Genomic DNA, 22,047 nt, shown 5'->3' with positions numbered 1-22,047 from the left:
AAAGGAAGTGTGTCATGGAATCAAAAGGCTGCAGTGAGGCATCTGAGGTTGGAAACCAAGCAAAGACAAGCTTGTTCTTGTGAGACAAGGCAGAGATGCCTTGAACAGGAATCAGACTCAAGTATTTCAGAAGGGAAGCAATTTGACCTTGACCCATTAATGTTATCCAGAATATTGTATTACCCAGATTAGCTGTATGTATCTTCATAACATGCTTTGACTACAGTCATGTTCCTCATCCACTCTGACTTCTTACATCATTATGTGTATTGTACATAAGCCCAAAATATTGGCATGATGGTACAAAGTTGTTTTTTTCCTGCAGCCCAGAAAGCACAGGGAATTCCAACACAAAGAAATATACAATAACATTAGCACTGGTTTGCTGTGGTATTGCCAACAACTACTTCAGGCTAAATCAAATGTTGATCATCTTGGTTTACCTGCTCTAAAGGTAAATTAGTTTCACATTTATTTACCTGTGTATGTCAAATAGATGACACTCAGGAACACAGTACCAGCAGCTAGTGAGACACCCAAGAAGAATAATGTCTGAAATTCTTGCTTTGTTAATCTGTCTCTCAGATACTGCAAAAATGCATATGCCTGCAACAGTGCAAAAACACCTAAAGAGAGAAGAAAGTTTTTGTTTAAATACTCAAAAGCAGAAACAGTAACCGACACACTTTGGCTATATTTGAATTAGAAAAATAAACACAAGGTTCATCCTAACATCTAGAAAGTAGTATAAAATTACTTTCTGATAAATAGCTTTTAATACTTAACAGAGATGACACTTTCTTGTAAAGACAGAAACTTCCAATGAGAGAAGATATTCTCCAAAAATTCATTTGCTAATTATATCAAGAGCTCAAATACCCTCTTTTAGCCTCCAACACTGCCTCAAATTGGTGTAAAGGAGAGAATCACCTGAAAACTAGATTGCACTGATTGTGACAAAAATACAGGTTAGCATACCTAGATATGGTAAAAAATAAATTCACAGACTCCAGTCAACACACAAACAAGGCCAATATAGAAATATATGTAATTTACGCTACTGAACTAAACAGAGGATTTAATCAAAGGAAAAGCCAAACCAAACAAGTAGTAAGTGACAGACAAGTGAATTACATAAAATTAGTGTTGAAACACCAGAAATCACTGGCAGAGCACCCCACATCCTCAAAAAGGCTGTTCAGAGTTTAACATCAAACCCACAACTTGGACACAATTTTTCTGTTATTATTCATTTCAAGATATATAATCAGATGAGTGATGAGTCCATTTAAAAGAGAAAATTCACTGGTAGCTGGCAGCAGAACAAAAAAAAGCTTAAGTGTCCAGTCTTTCTTCAAATTAAGAACGAATTTGACGTCCCTAATGAAATTCACTAGTTCTGAACTCCTAGAGAAAGACCATTCACTAAATAAATGTAAAATTCTTCAGAAACAAAATGTGGTTTGGTAATTTTTTCTTTTTCCATTATACTCAGATTGCTGAAAAAGAAGTGTCAATTTTAAAAGTATTTTTATATTAAACTTTCATGATATTCCAATCACTGTCCCAAATACATCTTGATAAGTGACTACACATAAGAAAAAACCCTCGAGGAACTGAACAAACTGAACTGTATTGCACAAGCAGCACATGCAGTTAAACTCAGTGTTAGCAGAGGTTCTTGCTCTCAAGAAATCAAGATATCTGACTCTTAGTAACTTCTGAAAAATCAACATAAAGAAATATATTAAAAAAACCCCAAACAAGATTGAAATCAGTTATTTAAAAAATCAGCCTTGTGATTAGTAACTTAAGTAATTTGTATTTAACCCACTCTGAAAAATTACAGAAGACTATCAACTCTAAAACCAAATTGCTCAGTAAAAACTGTTACCAGTAAGGAATGTTTCAATTGTACAATGCTTGAAGGCAACATTGTACTGCAAAACAGGAGAGATAATCAAAGTGTAAAGTAAGTGCGTGCTTGTCAGAATGCTAATTGATCCAGTGTTATAGAGGCATTTTACCTCCATTAGCTCACACAAGAAGAGGATAATGTGTCAATTAGAAAGAAAACTTCCCTACAGACACTAAATTGTACCTCTTTTTCTTTAACAACTTGGTTTGCTAGTATGTGCTCTTTCTAATACAAGGAAACAAAGCCACAAGGGTTTGAGGTTTTCTTGTGCTAAGAAGCCTCTTGGAAGCAAAAGTCTAATTTTCTTACCTGCAGCTGCCATGTGTTCACTTGTCCTAATTGGCTGAAATCCCACAAAAGGTATCTGCATCGATAATATTAACCCCACAATGTAGAAAGTGCTATATGCTGGGAAAGAAAAATGTGAGGATAGGGGGAGAAAGGCAGGAACAAAATTAATACACGTTTGAAAAATAATTGGTTCCACAGTAAAGTCCATCTTTCCCCCTAACTTCAGTGACGTTGAAACAGAACAGTATCATTCTAAATATTTCAGCCATCCTAATTACTTTTTCCTCCTTTAACTAGAATAAACTTGTCTATTGCATCCAATTTTAGCTGAAATAGCAGAGTACTGTTGTTCTTAATTGCACTGGTTTTTCTACTCCTAGGGAATTAAGCCATCTACCTAAGATGTTCTAGCTTCCCTGTTTTTGAGGGTCATGGATGGGGGAAAGAGCTCTCTCATAAAAAGCGACAAAAGAAGCTTTCTATATGAGGAGAAACTGAAGGGATCAGACCTCAAAAAAGCAAAACATGTAAGAGCCCACTACCTACTTAGAAAAATGCAAAGAGGTACACTTTTTCTTTTTTTAAACACAAGCCTAGAGTGATGCCAAGAAACTGAAAAGCAATAGGATTAAAAATTAAGTATATATATTGATAGATCTGTATCAACCATGGGGCTCCAGAAATTAGAGGACAAGATCATAATTAACATTAAAAGTAGTATTAAAAACATAAATTATTATTACACATGCACTACCATTCATATACTTTATTTTGAAAGGGATTTTGGTCCTCAGTATTACAGGGTGAAGAAGACATGGGAGGGGAAGAAAAAAAAAAACAACTCTGAACCGCCACGAGTCTGATTATTGAAGTAACCAGACAAAGTCCAAATGAAGTTCTGTTCCTTCAGTGGCAAACAGCAACAATCCACCTTTCAGATCTTTAAACACTCCTACAGACCCTAAACCACTGTCTCTGTTATGGCCTGGATCTTATGAAGAGATCCCTGTTCTCATATAACCCTTTACTAACCTCCGTGAGATCAGTTTTGGGGAGTGCATCATTGACCAGAGGTATCAGCACCTGTGTGGTCTAAAAGAGGGATCGTGCTCCCAGAACACTGTCTGTGTTCCAAAACGGTCAGAAGTGACAGTGATGGTATTTGCAAACACTTGGTGTATTCCTTCAAGCATCTGTATTGCACGACTTGGCCTAGCTACTGATCTATGCCCTCTTATGTCACTGAAATACACTTTTCCTGTAGGAAGCTCAATTTTTGAAGAATTTGCTACAACATAAATCATTTACTCTACCAAGCAACTGTTACAACACTGCCATCCTGTGGAAGTTCAATGATTGGCATAAATCACATCACTACATTTCACATTTGTTAGACCTCTGTAAGTCATCATTTTTAAGTCCAGTCCTGCAATTGCTTTACTTTCTATATGCACTGCTCCCAACTCTCCAATCCCTTACTCCCAGTTCTTCCAAGAGCTACATATTGCCTGGTATTGAAAAGATTAAAAAAAAGTCATTTACACAACAACACATTTTTTCTAGGCACTTAGAAACATCAAGGTGATATATGATCACGAAATTTCCATGTTCTTTTACAGTCTACTGTTTGCACAGTCTTTGCAAAAAGGAGTTAATTTTGACTCCTGCAGGCTATAACTTTGACCAAGTCCAGAACAAAACCATTTTGACCTACTGTGGATAAACTCATTTTACAAACAATTGGAATTGCCATTACCATACACCACAAACACAGAAAAGACCTACTGAAAAGCTTTTCCAGAGAGTATGATCATATATTTGCCCACATGCTTATACTTTTAATTAATGGATTACAATCACTAGAAATAACCATTTGCTCTGAAGTTTTAGAATATTGAAGTAGTTGATGTAAATCAACTGTTCACTGTTCGAATGACAAAATCCAAAACAAAGAACAAGGAGTTATTGAAATTAAGTTTTAAATTCTGGAAGATGCTCAAGTGTTTTGTTATTAAATATTCTGATAAGTGTACAGAACTTAAAAAAATTGTACAGGAAAAAAAACAAATTGAAGTGAACATTATGAAGTATTTTAAATGTGCAAGCGTAACTTAAAGAAAAACTAAGCACAGCAAGAGAAAATAGTATCAATGGTTGTTGTATCTGTATAAAGAGGTTATTCACTTCTACAAGTGCTGCTAATACACTGGAATTGTAAGCACTTGTTTGCAATGATTACACTATTATTTTATGTTCAATCAAACATAGTCAGTAGAATCTGTCAAGACGAAAAAATAAAAGCACAGCTTGAGCTTTCAAATGTAGGTAGCATCATCATCATTGATGCCAAGTGGGTCAAAAGCTATCTGGCTGATAAAGTCATTTGCCTGCAAGCCCTAAAATATTTTAAAATTGGCAAAACCCTCACATTCTGGGAAATTTTTTACTCATTAAATGGTTCTGAATTACACTCCCAGGCATATCAGATCATGTCCCATTAATTTTCTCCTTGGTGTATGAACACTCATATGAAAAACATGTACCAGGAAAGAACCATTATTTCTAAAAACTTGGTGCTGCCAAATATTGTTCTCTACATTTATGTTACTATGTTTGATTGAACATAAAATAACCTTTACCAAATGGCTCATGCTAGCTTAAAACAAGCTTAAGCAACTGATCCAGAGATTAAACCCCCCAAAATTCTCAATAATAAGTAAAATGGATGCAGATTTTACTAACTACAGTCAGCTGACAATATTTAACAGAAATTTTAGCTGTATATTGGTAGTTTTTTAAGAATTATGAGACTAAAGCAGCGACTGCATTCCACAGAAACTCACAAAATATCTTTATTCTCCCTGTTTCAATGAGCTTTTGTAAACTCTTCTCCCTATCTGAATAGTTTGGAAGTGAAGCACACTTGAATTTCCTCTCAGAAGTGCTTGAACACTCTTACCTGTTTCACAAAAACATCCTGTTAAACAAACCTAGAAATTATATAGTAATGTGAGATGTACAGACTCCTCTAAGGTTTCCCATGAAAGCTTAAATTAAGCCAGCAGTTGCAATGAAACAGCAGAGCAGCGATCACATTTTCATTCTGACAACTCCATGGCAGTATATATCCCTCACTGCTGAAGGGCAATAACATTTCAAAACACTGTAGCTATTTGCAAAACAAACATCTGTCAAAACCTTTAATTCATATGAACCTGCAGCAGTATTTTCCCCACACAATTCAAAGACTAGTTCATTGAAAGCGGAAGAAGCAAGAGTACTTATTCTTTATTGTTTCTGGCTGCCACACTGCTTCAGGATTTTATAATTACTTGATTTAATTTTCTCTTGCATAACTCATAGAAATTGGAAAATGAAAATATTCAATAAAACAATTTTAAAAGCAAAACGAGATAAATTACTTTCCCTCTAAGTTATGAAGTAGTTAATGAAGAAGTTAAGTAATACAAACATTGAAAATTAAAAATGGGTTAGAGATTTTTCCTTCCCTTTTTTTTTAAAAGAATTTCCAATTCTTTTACATATATAGGATAACAAAGAAATATGAAACCAGTACTTATAGTTTGATAACAAAACCTCAAAACTGAACTTGATAAATTGAGTAGTTATTGTAGCATATAATGGTTCATCTATAGATGCACATACAGTAATTTCTTTAGCAGGCACTAAAAAAGGCATTAAAATAATTAAAAATACAAAGATGCAAGAGTATTAAAATGAGTAACAAAAATATATTTACAAATGAAATAATGCCTTATGATTACACCTTAGCTCACATTATGTTCTCAAACTACCTACTGTTAAAGCTAGAACATTTTTAATGTGAAGCCAATTTATAAACCTTTGAATACCTGAATTGCTTATCAATTATTTAATTGATAAGCCACATGACGGCCAACTGATTTTATCGGTAAAGTGTCTGTAAAAAACAGTTTACAGAGTATTGAAATGTCAGGCAAATCAATTAAAAAGTTAGTATTCTAAGATCCCTATTCACACTTTCCAGAAACTTGAAGGAAGGCTGATTAATCCAATAAAATTTTAAACATTTACATGGAACATCCAGTCCTAGTCTGTTATATAAAACATACATGGCTGCTTAAAATTTCCTAAGTTTTTTACTATATTTTTTCATAATTTCTGCTGTACAACTTTTAAAGATACCAATTGTTTTTCATACTAGTAAGAGAAAAATATGAAATATTACTAAACGCACACATACAATATATACTTTAAAAATACTTCAAGAATTCTTCTATATCAAACCACCCATTTTTTTTTGCTGTCCACTAGAAAGGAAAAAATTAATTACCAGCTACATACACAAAATTTTAGAAGTTATGTTTTAACTCCTTATTTCCATGTTGTAGAAAATAACTGACTATAATCAGTAATCAAATTAAGAAAGTTCAGTCTGATATGCAATTACTTAATACCCACTTGATACAAAACACATCAGTACAGTTAACTTCGTATCTCACATTTAAGGATGTGACAATGACTGTTCAATGAACAAAACTTACCAATGTAGACTCTCCTGCTGTATCTCTGCATCAGCAACAGAACAAACACATGCAGTGGAATAAGGTTGATGATGAAAACATAACCACCCCATGCAGAGACCTATGACAAATGGAAAAGGAAATTAGATCTGAAATTATCTGCAAATTCTTAGGATAGCCAATGCTGGATTTAAATATGGCGATGGTCTAACAAGAAAACACAAACTCCATCTAGACAGGCAGTGAGCACTACCAGTAATACCACCAGAATCCTTCTCAACATTTATTATCAAAGAAAAACAAACCACAACAAAAGCCCATGTATCAAAGGATTTGGAAATGGGCTGATGGATTTTCAAGGTCATCCTTCCTGAATCTCCTCCTTCCAAGCTAATCTGGTCATACTTCCAAATATGAATGGGATGCCAGAGAAAAGCTTTTCCCCATGGTGAAGGTTGCAGCACAAGGCAGCAGCAGGATCCCTAGGGTTACAAGCTGGGCTTTGATGATACTTGTGGGTCCCTTTCAACTCGGGATATTCTATAATCCCATGCAGGATCCAAAACTTTCTTTTGATATAAAAAATTTAGCACCATGCTCTGCACTTTTTGCTGAGGACAGGGAACACTATCTCCTGGCAGAGAAGAGAAAAGGGTATACCTGTACACCTCCAGGAGCAGAGCTCCTGGAGCAGAGCAGCCAATGCAGGTTGCCGTGTAAGGAAAGAAATGTAAGCAAGGTTGTGGGTGCACACAAAAGTGGGACTGAGCCCTATGGAATGGTATACAACAATATCATGGATATTGCAAATCTTTGGCAACAAGAGCTCTTGAGAACTCCTATGGTGTACTTAGAACTGAAACACTACAATGGTATTAACACATCACTGATTGCTGGTTCAGATAAGGATTTAATGAGCTATCATAACTATGAGTTATCTAAATTTCTAATGTATTTAGAAGGGCTAATGTTGACTAGACAATCTGTATTTTAACATGTCCTCTTGTCAAATTACAGCCTAGACTTCCCCCATATGCACCATTGCCTATCCTAGGTCTTCATTTTTAGAATGCAGTAGCTAATGTGGTTTTCACTTAAATTTACTTTAGGGTTTAGATTTAAGTAGATATTTTTAAGGTCCCAGAACCCCAAAAGAAACCCAAATTACTGTGTTCTGTAGAAGAGATTCTAAAATAAGGATGAGGCCAAGCATTACTGGCTTTTGACACTAACACTACAAACCCCAGCATTTCAAAATTTGGGGTAACCCATTCAGACAGTGTGATACAAGTAGAATAGAAATCATCTAAGTTTCTAAAAAACTCATTTCAGATTATCAGATTCTATTACCAAATTACAGCATGAAGTATCATGGTTTACACAGGCAAGTTTATTTAATGGGAGAAAACATGAAGACGCTAAGTACAAATGTGCAGTTAAACCACTGTTACATTTAGGGAAAGGTTTGAATGAAGCAGGTAGAAAACACTTTGTATGGATCAGAGACCTGCATCTCTAATTACCAAAATATTAAACCAAATCTAAGCACTGAAGATTATACTGAATTGGATGCACTTTGTAACTTTTCAAACAAAACTGAGGCATCCTCATAGATTGGCAAAAAGGGTGAAAACATGCTATTAACTGCTACAAGGATTGCTTCAATGTACAGCTTTGTTTTATTTTACCTCCTCATCATGAAAAACTGTATGAAGCAAAAGCTGTTCAAGTAAAATAAATGCTAAAAATATAAATGCAAGAAAAAAACGTTTCTCTGTATTGAATACAATAATATGAGTCAAATTACCACAGTGAATTAGGTATATATTTTAAGCAGATTTAGTGATCAAGAAAGATTTGTCAGTTCATGCAATATCCACTCACCTTCAAAGAAACTGTTCCCCAAATTTCCCATGAAAGAACTGACTCTTACTACCTCAAAATTGTGATTGAACTTCTAACTTACACTGAAAACAACTAATTTCATCAGAGAATGACAAATTATTATTATGTAACAAATAGTAGAATTATGCTTTGTCCTAAAAATTTACCTAAGCAAAATGTCCAGAAGAGCATCTTAAAATTCCTTCCAAAAGGGAAATACAACATATGGAAAGCTATCGCCTACTTAGGATGAAGCATGTGCACTCTGTAAGCAATAAAATTCTATTATCTAATCACTGAGATTTGAGGCTAAGCTATGGACAAATCTTAACCTTTCACAAGCTGATAACACTTTACAGGAAAATAAAAAATCCCACTTTTAGATTGAAGGTCTGAATGTCACGATGACATTGATTCCATAAACTCTGTCACCATGCACACCCTGGATCACATCCTCTCCTTCTCACAAAGTCCCACAGACCAAGAAAATAGAAGTTGTTATTGTGTAATTTTTCAGCAGTAGAACTGTGAAGTATTATATTTGTTACCTGTATGTTTAGGAAGAGCATTTTCAGAGAATCTTGACAATACACTGGCACAATATAAAAAACACTACGACATATAACAACTCAAGAACTTAATTGCCTGCTTTTGTACTGCACTAGAGCATGTACCAAACCTGCAGGCTCTCTTCACTGTAATGCTATATAAACAGCAGTGCTGTTCATGAAGAAGTGGCTGTTTATTTAATGACTTGGTCAAAATGAGGATAAATAGGGAATGAAATAAATGTACTCTCAACAAGAAATAGCTATCCTATCCTCTTTGGTGACAAACACGGGGCTATTATTTCCTATATTAACAGCAAAAGTCTCCCAGGAAACCAAATGCACAGTAAAGCTAGAGGAAAACTAGGCAGCATGCAGACAACCTTTGAATTAATCTAAAACAGTCTGTAAGTTCCTTTTTCTTGCAAACCTAGTTACCTGATGGTAGAAAAGCAGAATCTGAGACCTCAGTCTTAACTGTCACCAAGCAATTAGCCTGGCAGTCCCACCACTGCCTATTTCGAGGATAATTTATTTTCATACAGTCACACAGAAAAAGAGGAAAAAGGACCTTTGACTGATTCATACAGGAAAATTCTTCAAGTCTAAAGCTTCAGAAGACGGGAGGAGGGTGAAAACCAATTCTCTCCATTTTTCTATTAGTTTTATCTCCTCAGTTTTACTACTGTTTTTCCCTTCTGTTAGCCCTTAGGAACATCTGTGCAATAGCCTCCATCTTCACAGATCGAGAATGAAAAGAGTATTTATGATCATTTATTATGACATTGAAATCATTCATCAACCCTGGTAGTAAGCTCTATGGCATAATTATACCCAAAGAAATAGCTTTCAAAATTATAAAAATGTAACTTTGTCCTTACATTCTAAATATTCTGATTATTATTTCATCTTCATAATAATGACAGACAGACACAGGAATATTAAAATTACACCTTAATTTACCTGTACCCAAATGAAAATCTGACTGAATCAGACTACCCACTCATAGCATAGGAAAAATTTATAAATTATTATACTTCAATACTTTAAAAAAAACTTTTTGGTGTTAATTAAATACTTTCAATTTCAATTTATTTATTATGTCTTTTAGTCATATATTTAAGGTTTTAATAGAAATATGAAGCAACAACTTCATATTATGGCTTCAACAAAGATTAAAATATCCTTCGGTTCTTTATTAACATATGGATTGTGTAATTCCTACTCAAAGAGTTCAGCTATTATATATACAAAAGCCTTACCATGTAAAAGTAGGATAGACAGCAGCAGATTGTCCAAAAGACTGACCCAGTTTTCACAGACTTCACCTGGAAGAATAACCAAGTATTTATGAATCACAAATACAGGACAGTATTCCAAAATTTCATTCCAACACAATTGTCAAGAGAAATTCTTTAGCCCACATCAAGCTATATTTGTATGTCTCTGAACTGATGTCCATAGAATCGTACCACTAATGCAATGCTTTCACACACAAAAGGAGCTTATATCTCTAGCAAAAGCAGAGGCAGTGTATGACCCAACTCTTTGCGTCATGGCCTGATGTAGAACAGTAGTAGCAACACCTGTACTACTTTCTCTGAGACATTAGACCACTTTAGAATTCTGACTGTTGACTATCCATGCATTACTCTGGCTGGCATCCGCCCCAACTCTGCAATTACAGACATAAGAGCTATTCTGTAATTTTGAAAAACTCAGTGTTAATGAGAGCATCCAGATACTACCAAAGGTTTAGCTGGATCCATAAACAGCCCAGGAGCATGAATTTCTCTAAAACTGATGGTGGTGACTGTGGTGTGGGAAAACAGGAATGAAGAACAGACATTAAACAAAGCTAGAAAGTTTTCAATAAAATATATTTGATTCACACATAATTCTACAGGCGGTCATGCAAATATTACTGCATAAGCAGTTCAGTTATATATGGATTTCCTAAGAACAGAGAACTGCTATTGTGTCTCAGTTACTCTAAAATAACAATGTAAGTTGATTCTATTATTGTTATCAAACACAGTACACCTTCACAGCTGCAGCTTATTTTAAGATCATACTTAAAAAAAATGCATTTAGGGTAACACCAGTCACACAAAGGACAAAACTCAATTCCCCTCTATCATATTCCTACCAACTACATCCCAGGTTTGAAATATTCTAAAGCTAAAAATATCTGTAAATACAAAATTATGAGAAAAGGTGTAATGACCACGTACTTATGTGCAGACACTCAAAATGAGAAGTATATGCATTCCAGGAACACACAAGGGACAGTACGCTACAGTGTCTATGCTGAATTAACAACATAGTTTTGCTTTTGTGTTATTTCCAAACTAGATTCAATGGTCCAGAAAAGATACAGCTTGCCTAAACTCCTTCATGCAAAACTGCATTACAGATGAAATTCTACATACAGATTAAGGAGTGACTGACAAGCAGCTTTAGCAAGCAGACTAATTAAAAGACATAAGACTATTTTTTTAAGCACACAAGTTAACATTAATATCTTTCTCTAGACAGCTTTGATTAAATAATTTGGACACTTATATCAAAGCCCAGACAGTCCATACAGTCAAAAGCTTCTCCAGAAGACAATTCAAAGCACTCCATATTCAGTCTACTCCTTTTCGCTAGGTACGTAAGGAGGCTAAAAGTTAGATGCACACATAATGCTAATACCTATAAACCGAAAAACAACCCCTCTGTTTGTTTTAAATTTATTATTACTATAGGACACACATACTTCAGCGGAACAGTACTTCTACATAGTGAACTAAAGAGAATGATTATGGAGTGGGTCAGATCATGTGACTTTCAGTACTTGCCTGATCAAGAGCCAAGGGGAAGAGGGATGAGAGGGAGGAAAATAAGAATTCAATGGATTCTAAGAAAAATCAAGTCACTGGGTTGGAGGAGGAACCAAAAACCCTTTCCAAAGCAAAAGACTCAGCAATTACTTACCCATAAATAGTATGTGAACTGCAGTGCAAAAATAGCTATGCCTTCATTGTCAAATGATCCTGCTACTGATCGAGATATGTAACCTGGAACTATGGCGATAAAACAGGCGGCTAAAAGCCCTGCTCCCTGGTTCCACAGTTCTCTGGTGAGCAGGAAAGTAGAAATAGCTGTAAGGCCGCTAAAGACTGGTGCTAGAAACACACATACATCTCTTATATGGACTGTCACGTTAAGCATATTTAAAATCCAATGTATAAGGCCTGCTGTCACCATCAGTCCTGGGTATACCTACAAGGAGAAAAAAACAGAACAAACCAAAACAATAGGTTATTGCAGAAAACTATCATGGTAGGTTTGTTTACATATAATTTGCAATGAAATCATAATTTCTTAAGGTGATATAAGCAGTGAACATTAGCATAAACTAATAGAGTTATATTAATACTACTTTAATCATATGTTGACAACATCACTGAATACAAAGGATTCTTTAAATTTTATCCAAATGCTAACAATAACATATAATCTATTTCATAAATGAATAAGCAACATACAGGTAATATCCTACCTTGTTTGACATTTAACATATAATGAGAAGAATTTGCCATTAAGGTATGGAAGCAGAAGCTAAAGTTTGCAACAGAATTTCAAGCCAGCTAACAGCTTTAATGAAAAAAAAAAAAAAAGCCCCAAAAGCCTAAGACAACAAGAAGAAACCCAAAATTTCCCAGCCTTATCCATTTTCCTTCAAAATATATTATGACATTCTTTCACTTCTTGATACCAATGAGGAACAAAAATATGCATCAATAAAATCTAATTTTTTTAAAGTTGAAAAGTTGATGGTCAGTCACTTGAGTCCTATATATTTGCAAGACATCAGTAGAGATCTTTGGATATAAAAGATTAAAATAAAGTCCTGTAAAATTGAATTAAGATGCCCTCCAAGGAAGGTATGAAATCTATTGAACCCATCACAAAATATTGGAGAACTTTAAAATATTCCTAATAGGAATTCCACCCTCCCACATTTATCAACATTAGAAAAATCAATACATACTAGAAAAGTTAATATGAACTTCACCTGCCTTAGTTTCTTTCAAAAACAAAGAAGGGCATTGTATGAAACTAAATTAACAAATGACGGAATGTTCCCCTGCATATATTTCAATTCCCTTTCCTAAGGGGTTTTACTTCATATAAGATAGGCATGGAAAACACGCATTTATGTTACATAAAGAGTCTCAAGACTCTTTATATTCTTTACTTTGGTATCTCCAAGATACTAAAACAAATGGTGATCTGTTACAAAAAACCCCTCGTTAATGCCTTTAAATGTTATGTACTATAATTAAAAAGCTTTAATGAACTTTCACACATTAAGAAACTGGCTGTGGCTGTGTTAGTAACTTAAGTGTTATTAAAGGTATTCCAATGAACAACATTTGTATTCTGATTTGATAATATTGTTTTGTACATCTTTCCTGTCTTGAAAATTGCATCATCGCCAATCTTAACTATTCCTGATGCTTCATCCAGGTGCCACACTGATTTAATTTCACAAGGTCTTTTCCCACTGAAATCCCAACTTTTTTCCATACATACATGAAGTCTACTCAACATATACCACTGGATTAAAACTGGATTAAAACTTGTTTTTTTAGTTAACAGTTTCGAAAAAAAAAAATTAAAAAAAAAAATTGTTTTTCCTTTTTTGATTTCATGTACAGGTATACAGGAGTAAGACCTTTTTTCATTACCATAAGAAGTTCATACGTAAAAAGTTCTGTATTTCTTGTTCACAGTATGGTGTTGGATAAAGACTAAAGCATGTTGACTTACTCTCAGTTTCTGCACCTAGAAATTAAAAATACCTTGATATTCCCTCTGCAGCAATTTGACAATTAAAGGCATATTTTATTAAGAGTTGCCTTTTACTGATGTCGAATTTGCATTGAAAGTTCAAAAAACTTACTGCAAAGTCACTTTTAAGTTATTATTATGATACTTACAGTGCCACCTACTATTCTTCCTAGTGGATACCATGCTCTTTCATCAAACCAATTTAAAAATTCATAAAATCCATGAGATGCAAGATGATGTGTTGATCTATAGTTAAACCTGAAAAGAAACAGAAGAAAAGATGAGGGGGTAAGATAAAAATCCAAAACCTGTTAAAATAAAAATCAAGAACTTCAGCATCTCATTTAGTATAGAAGTACAATGGTCCTCTCTAAATCCATAGCATTCTAAAGTAAATTATTAAGTTCTCAGTTACTAATGACTATATTTTCTTCATTTCTACGGCCAGTGTATTTACACAGATGGTATGTTATGGTCTTTGGTGGAGGTTTTTTTTGTATGTGAATATTAAAAAGTTTTCCATCACTCTGAAAAACACTCTGGCCATTTTTGGTATTCCTTTTTTAAGCTACTAGTTTTCAAATATAGTCTCTCACATCCAGAATATCACTTAAACAGAATTAAGATCATGGAAGAATCAACGCAAGACTCCCACTCTGAGACAGGACAGCTGTGGAGTACATTTGCTGCTTCTCTACCTCATGTAAAACTGAGAGGTGACTAATGTAATAGGCAATGGGAACCAATCCATTTATTCACACTATCAAACTAATGGCCTTCACATATTCCCTTCTTTCAATTCCCTTCCCTTCAATCAAGTAAGAATGTATACAATATAGAATCTCTGTAGATGAAACCTTCAAAGTTTGTACATTCTCTGCTGCAGAAAATATCTTGTAGAACAAAAGCTCTCCCATGCACATCTTCAGTTCAGTCTACAAACCATTAAAAAGCATCAATGGACTGCCATTAAGGCACTAATCTTTCACTTTCCTGGCACAAAATATCCCAAACTTCTGATAAAAAACTTCTCAACTATTAAGAAGTCTATTAATTCTTGAAATTAGGTAGTAGGCTGTGAAAAGAACTACAACGTATATTACCCCAAAACAGCAACTCTTTCATGATCATTCATTCAAAAGCCAAACTGAAAAGGCTACAAGTATTGATAATGGGAAGTTTTCCAAAGAAAGTTTAGGCTTAGAAATGCCTGGGTGAACACAAGGTCTGAAACAAGCAACATCCACAAAGCCAACCCTTCTAATAGATACTCTAATTGGAATTCAGTTAGCAATGTGAAATCCATTAGTTAAAAAAGTATTAAAGATTATATTCATTACCTAAGTAGAAGTTCAGGTGACTAAATGGAATACCACAACAGGTTAGATGAGCAAAACACCATGAAAGACTTCCACAGACACTGCTAGTATTCACTAGAAAAGCTTAGGTGTGTTTTTAATTTTGTCTATTTTATGAAAGTATCCACTTATATCAGTAACATGCATCACTTCTAACACAGATTTTAAAACTACAGCAAATTCTCTTGCATATTTAGGATTCCCAAAATGTTACAGGTTTACCTTGAATTAATTCAACAGAATCAAGCTACTGTCATTCAAGACTGAAAAACCCACCAAGTTCCTAACTGTTTAATCAGTACAAGTCTAATACCTGAAGTAAAACCACACTGAGGTCATGAGCAGCTTTATTCATCTACACAGTGACAGAACAAAAAGAACTGAAATTCAAGTTCAGATGTCAGCAAATTTGCGTATTTCAACTGACTGAACTATCACAGCAGTGGTCATTAAAAGTGACATTAAAAATAAATAAATAAAAAATAGAGTGAAGTATTTTCAGGAGCACTCTCTTACATGTTAACTAAGCAATTATATAGGATACATTACCTGATAAAACTGTAGAATTTGAAGAGTTATTAGTCATGTTTATATAAGAAAATTCACATGACCATCAGTCATTCTGACCTAGAAATCTTTGATTCAAACAGCAATGTGACATTGGTTTCTAATAAGCCTACAACTATTCCCATTTGACTAGATTTCTAAATATTAATTAATTCTCCATTTCTGAACTGTCAACTGTAGTGTGATTTATGAAATGCTGTACCTGTGAAATTAGCCTCTTATCTTAGTATAGTGAGGTCTATTGTTAATTTGCAAGTGCCTGCAGTACAGCATGAAACAAATCAGGAATTTCACATTGCAGAGGATGCACATGATCAAGACATAAAACACACTGAAAACCCACTCAATATTGTTATCCTAGAACTTTAAAAAAGGAAACACGAAAGATGTTTACTAACATGGATTACTTTCAAATTTTTATATCATGACTGAAACTCAGAGGCTACAGAAGTATGACTAATGTTTACTTTCAGAGCATTAAAAGATTAGTTAAACAAATGAAATTGCCAGTGTGTGTTCTTGGCTTTCTCTTCGTGTTTTGAACCAGTAAAGCTTCATAACTGACTTCAGAAGGATGTGAACACCTGTTCTGTGCTTTGGCAGCATCCCATTAAGTCTTTAATAAGAATAATTCAGAATTGAAATGCAACATAACAGGACTTTAATTCTACCACTTCAGAGGTAAGAATTTAATCTTCTCTCCTAAGGTACTTTTAGATAGATACAAATCTATTAACCCTTCTTTCAAAAAACAATTGATTCTTTTGCCACGAATGAAAGCATGCAGAGATAGCTGGGCATGTCTTTACAGCACAAATTATTGGTAATATTATAGGTACATTAATTTTTCACTGTGAGAAGACCTTTAAGTGACAACAAGAAATAACCTTCTGGACACAAAATGCTAAAAAATTATTTAGAAGCAGAATTCAGCACCTCATTTTGACTTAAAAAAAAAAAAAAAGCCAGCTTCACCTCCCACTAGGTAACCTGCAACCAAAATTCAGTTAAAATGTCAATATAAAACATATAGGCATATCAGAAGAAGATTAATAAGTGATACTGAATATTAAAGCCAGCTTTGGGCACTGAAAAAGTGGCAGCAATGGGCAGTGCATCAGACAACAGTGTGGTCTGGCAACCATATGATGATGCCAGTATTATGCTCTGATACCACTTACCCACTTTATAGCACTCTTTGTTAGGGACAAACTTGAACCTTGTGAAACTGTTTCCTTTTTAGCCAGAATGGAGACAGCTGTTAACAAACGGTATCACATCACAAACCACAGTCACATAACCTTCTTACTACCTCGGTACTTTTCAAATTGTGCTTGAAACACAGCACAGTGGTATTGTATTTCTACAGCAGTGCTGTCACAATACCTGCAACTATCTATAGGTTTCACAGGAGTGCAAAAGAGCCCTGGAAAATATTAGAAAAACTGCCACCTTTGCCTATGCCCGTATCTGGGACATTGAGGGGCGGTAACTGAGGAAGAATCACAACAGAGGCAAGAACAACCAGTGCTGGGTAGGGGTTGCACTTCAGGCTTGAGTGTTACTGTCTGCCCTAGTTCTTCCACCAACAGCAGCAGCAAGAACAGGTGATATTTAGGGTTTTTATCTAGTCCCCTTTCCGACCTGCTACACCTTATCCAAGGAGACACTGGAGTACACTGCTGGTTACACTAAGTATGCAGTACTATGTGACAGAACTAGAGTGAAGAATAGGATCCCTTTTCTCCCACCCTCAACCCTCACACACATCTGATCTTGAGGTATGGGAACAGTTTACCGATCTCCCAAGATTCCCTTTTTATCCTCCCTCATCCCTTTGAGGCAAGTCAATTTGAGATAGACCTGAGAATAAAGAATAAAATTATGTGAAGCACATGCCTAATTAAATACTTAACTAGAAAGACTGAGACAAATACTCAAGTTCTCAGTCCACCTTGTGAAGAAGATACACTTGCCAATATTCAACTAAGGGCCAGACTAAGACTAGTAAGCATTGATGTTTCTTATTTTAGCTGACATTCTAGGAGGAAAAGTGATGCTCTGCTGCTCTCCTTGCCTCTTTCTATCAGGTCTGGAGTTTGAACTGTCTCCTCCTCCAAGCTAAGCTTTAGAGGAATAATCAATCAAATTTTAAGCCCCAGCTACCAAATTAGGCTGGTACTGTAGTTTGAACCTTTGGGGGGATGCTCTAGTGATCACAAAAGCAGCCTATGCATGGTATCATTAATTCTGCGGCACTACTGGAAATACCTACATTATAGTCAGTTCAGTAGAAAAACAGAGATAAGTTAATAAAGATACAGTTCTCATTTTTAAAGTATATTTTACTAGAGAAGAGAGTATAAGCAGCAACAACAAAAGTAACTCAAGAGAGACATAATGTTTTTTTTAGTAGCAACATTAATTTAGAAAGTTTAACTAGGCAACTTACAACGTAAAGCCTGTAAAGTTTTCACTTATATATTATGTCCTCTTAATACATAATCTTAACTATCTGTTCATGCTTAGGTTTGATTTTTATTCCATCCTATGAACTGCCTTTTTGACAACACAAGGTAATACTGTAAGATGATTACTTAATGCCAGTCACAGCAATCACTCTCTATTCCAGGAGCTACGGAATTCTCCAGCACTTCACAACAATAATTTCTGCTATATTTATAAAGGAACATCTTTGGTTTTGACATTCCAAGTATTTCCTTGACAAAGTACTATTTAAGATAAAACATTAAAACAAAATTTAGCCTACTGAGAAAATAAGAGCACAAGTAGAGCAATGCAGTTACTCCATTCAGACCTTAACAACACCTAAGGCAAATTATACTGACAGCAACGGAATTCATTTGACCCCTCTGTTCCAACACAGCACAAGATCAGTGTGTTGCTTCTTGTGGGAATGGTGACTGTTTAAACCCCAATCAATTTCATGCTATTATTGTCCCATCATCTAGACTTTTTATCCAGCATTTTATAGCCATCTGAGAACATGTAATCTCCTTACAGGCAGAAACTGTTGAAAAATTTCTAAGCCTGCAATTATAAAGGCTTCTGTGCTCTAAAAGTCTTCATCTGCAGATGCACAAAATTTTCACATCTGCAAACTCAGTAAAACGGTATGATACAAACTGTGAACATTACAAGCTATCTGAGCAATTCTAGGAGTCAGTTTTTAATGCAAATGTAGATTACAGAATCAATTCTGCCATACAGCATCTAATTAGAAATGGCAAGTCTAGATTCTTGAAAAAGATAGTTGTGGATTGATTCCATATCCGACATATTCTTTGCATCCAAAGGAAGAATTTATTCAGTGCAACACTACGGAAAATCTAATGAGAAACTTCACTAGCTTCCATTGAAATGAAGAAACTTATATACAGTATTCTATAACAAATTTTAAAACACCTGTTTGCCTACATATTATACTATGAGTACAACATCCTGCAAGTCTTATTCTGAATTCTGTATCTACGAATAAGCAATTACCACGATGAGTTCTGGTTTTTAAAATGGAAGTATATTACCCCACGAATCACACAATGAATTCAATGCACTACAGCAGTATTTCTCATCAGGAAAATCCTTACTTGTGTTCTGTTTATAACCTTGGTAAGTACGTATGGACATTTAAGCCATTTTCAACTAATCAAGATCAGAATTTTGGAGCAGCAATACCTACAGGCAAAAGTACTCATGACAGGTAAAGAGCTTTTCCTAGTGCCCTCAACCCAAACCCAAGGTGTTAGACCTCACAGTAAGAATGAAGAAAATATACACTGAGATCTACCTGTGTAAGAACCCATGAGATGGAGGGTGGTCCTCTGTTTATCTGAGCCAAAACTGACATAAATCTGCAAAATGGAAGAGCAACCAGGCAATTCTATTTCAGAATAATCTCCTTTCTTTTTGACTTAACCTCATGTCAGTGGAATGGTTTTATTAGGTTCTAAATATAATACAAACATATACTGCATGCATTTCATCCCTAATTAGCACATTTATATATAATTTAATTCCTTATGTGTCCACAAATCTTTTTTCTGGAATATCTCTAGGCACACACCTACCATGGTTTTATGCAGAAGCTGTTATCACTTTGCACAGTCAACTTCTGCACCTCACTGGACAACAAACATCCAGGAGTCATGAGCACAGGAACTCTATCCAGTCTTTCACAAGGGACACAGAACATGTTTGCACAGTTTTAACTAAAGTTAATTGAAAGACAACTATTAAGTAAAGTCCATCAGAAAGAAAAAATAAAAGCTTTGACAGATCTGGAGTTCAATATTGTCCTAATTATGATGTACTCAGGGGATTAAATACGGAATTTTTGATTGTTTATATGAATATTTGGATATGCAATGACTCTTTGCATTCTGAGATAAGGCTCAACTAATATCAAGTATTTTCTGCAATACTATTAGAATGATTCCTGATGGGTAAAACAGTAGAAAGCCAAGGCATAAAAAAAAGCTGGATGCAGAAAAAAAATCAGCAGGGCAACTATTTTTTCAGGTCCACCATTCAACTTTGCTCAATGGAAATCCTGAAGAATGGTTATAGAAGAACCATTAAGAATTACCATTAAGAATATCAGAATGTCCTCAATGTGTTTAAGAAGGATTACAGCATTCCTACTGCCACTACTTGCATGGTATTTTCACTGCCTGCAATAAGATGTCACGCTTAGCAAATGCTAAAATCAGGAACTGCATGCTGCCAGTGGCTTAATGATATGAAATTCTACAGGGAGCATACAGTCACTGACTTCTTCAGAGAACCCAGGGCTTCTCCAATATTTTTGCTAAAGAACTGCAAGCTTTTTAAAGCATTCCATGACCACAACTTATATTTTCCACAAAATATACCACCATCTGAAGCCACGATATGCTTCCCATCATCACTGTAGTGGGTGTATATCTGTCTGCAATTTCGGATATTTCTTCTGATGCCTACTGCTATTTTTCATTACTTTTTTTTGTCTTGCTTTTGAACTATTTGATGTCTCAAGGCAAATTATTATGAAAACAGTTAGTTTTATCAGTATTAAAAGACATATTTCACCAGTGAATTTTGCCATTCATAACATTTAACAACATTTTAGACCTAAAAAGAAAGCGATGATGACATTTTTCTTAGAACAGTCAGAGTTCCCAAGGGATTTCAAAGATAAGATGCAAACAGAACCATCTGAAATTGCTACAGGGGAAAGCTGAATGCTCATTTTCTTTTCTACCAGGCATACACTTTACAACAGATACTATGCTACAACCAGCATCAATATGGATAGCAATATTGGGTTTTTTATCTTTTGACAGCATCAGCTTCTCAAGAGGCATCAAGTCTCTGCTCAGTACAGTATAAACTACCACAAACTCAAAAGGCCCCACAGTCTGTTTCTTTCTAAGTGCTATTGGGCTACTCTGTGGCAATTTGCCTTGAATCTTGCAACTCTGAAGGTTTTGCATCAAATTAAAGAAAATGTTCAAGTCGGGTATTTCTTCCAGATCCAATAGATTTGTGCTGGACTTGTTTTTAACATGATGGATGCAGCTTAACTTCAAGATCTTCTAAGTTAAAGGCTGGTACATGAGGATCTGGTTGGCAGGAAGGAATTAAAAAGGCAATTAGCTGAACAATATCTTTTAAGATGCAAAATATCTTTTCTGTGAAAAATCTGACAGTAGAAATCAATGAAGTGAAATGACTGCTTCACAAGACGTGACTGGGAACAGAGGATGGCTAGCTCCCAAAGCACTTTCTTCATGGTCTTCTAGAATAGGAAAGCAACGTGTAACATCTAAACAACTATTATTAAACTGATCTCAAACATACTACCTGCTATCCTGTAGCAAGATCTAATATGTGTGTGGAAGAGAATACTAATTCTTGTAATAGCCCAAAACACAGGGTAAAATAAAGGAAATTTATTATTCATTACAGGTACTTTAATTATATTTTAACTATTTGGGAGTATGTGGCACAGACTTCATCTCTATTACATGAATAAGTTCATCTATATGCTACAACGCAGTGGCAACTGAGGAAGTACTACCTACATCAAAATGCAGTTGAACCAACTTCACAATCAC

General features: G+C 34.9%; 1 protein-coding gene across 1 annotated transcript in view; it reads right to left on the bottom strand.

Annotated features, from left to right (window-relative positions):
- STT3B (STT3B, catalytic subunit of the oligosaccharyltransferase complex) overlaps positions 1 to 22,047 on the bottom strand; it is a 53,232-nt gene that overhangs the window by 15,677 nt on the left and 15,508 nt on the right. The window contains exons 2-7 of the mRNA XM_027639491.1: positions 14,156 to 14,264; positions 12,144 to 12,431; positions 10,427 to 10,492; positions 6,754 to 6,853; positions 2,228 to 2,326; positions 480 to 626 (exon numbers count right to left, since the gene is read on the bottom strand). Of these exons, the coding sequence (XP_027495292.1) occupies positions 480 to 626; positions 2,228 to 2,326; positions 6,754 to 6,853; positions 10,427 to 10,492; positions 12,144 to 12,431; positions 14,156 to 14,264 (809 nt within the window). The remainder of the gene's footprint in view (positions 1 to 479; positions 627 to 2,227; positions 2,327 to 6,753; positions 6,854 to 10,426; positions 10,493 to 12,143; positions 12,432 to 14,155; positions 14,265 to 22,047) is intronic.

This window comes from Corapipo altera, unplaced genomic scaffold (assembly GCF_003945725.1).
Source record: "Corapipo altera isolate COAL_440 unplaced genomic scaffold, ASM394572v1 44, whole genome shotgun sequence".
Taxonomy (NCBI): domain Eukaryota; kingdom Metazoa; phylum Chordata; class Aves; order Passeriformes; family Pipridae; genus Corapipo; species Corapipo altera.
The sequence above is the reverse complement of the archived record's forward strand: the minus strand, read 5'-3'. Positions and strand labels throughout refer to the sequence as shown.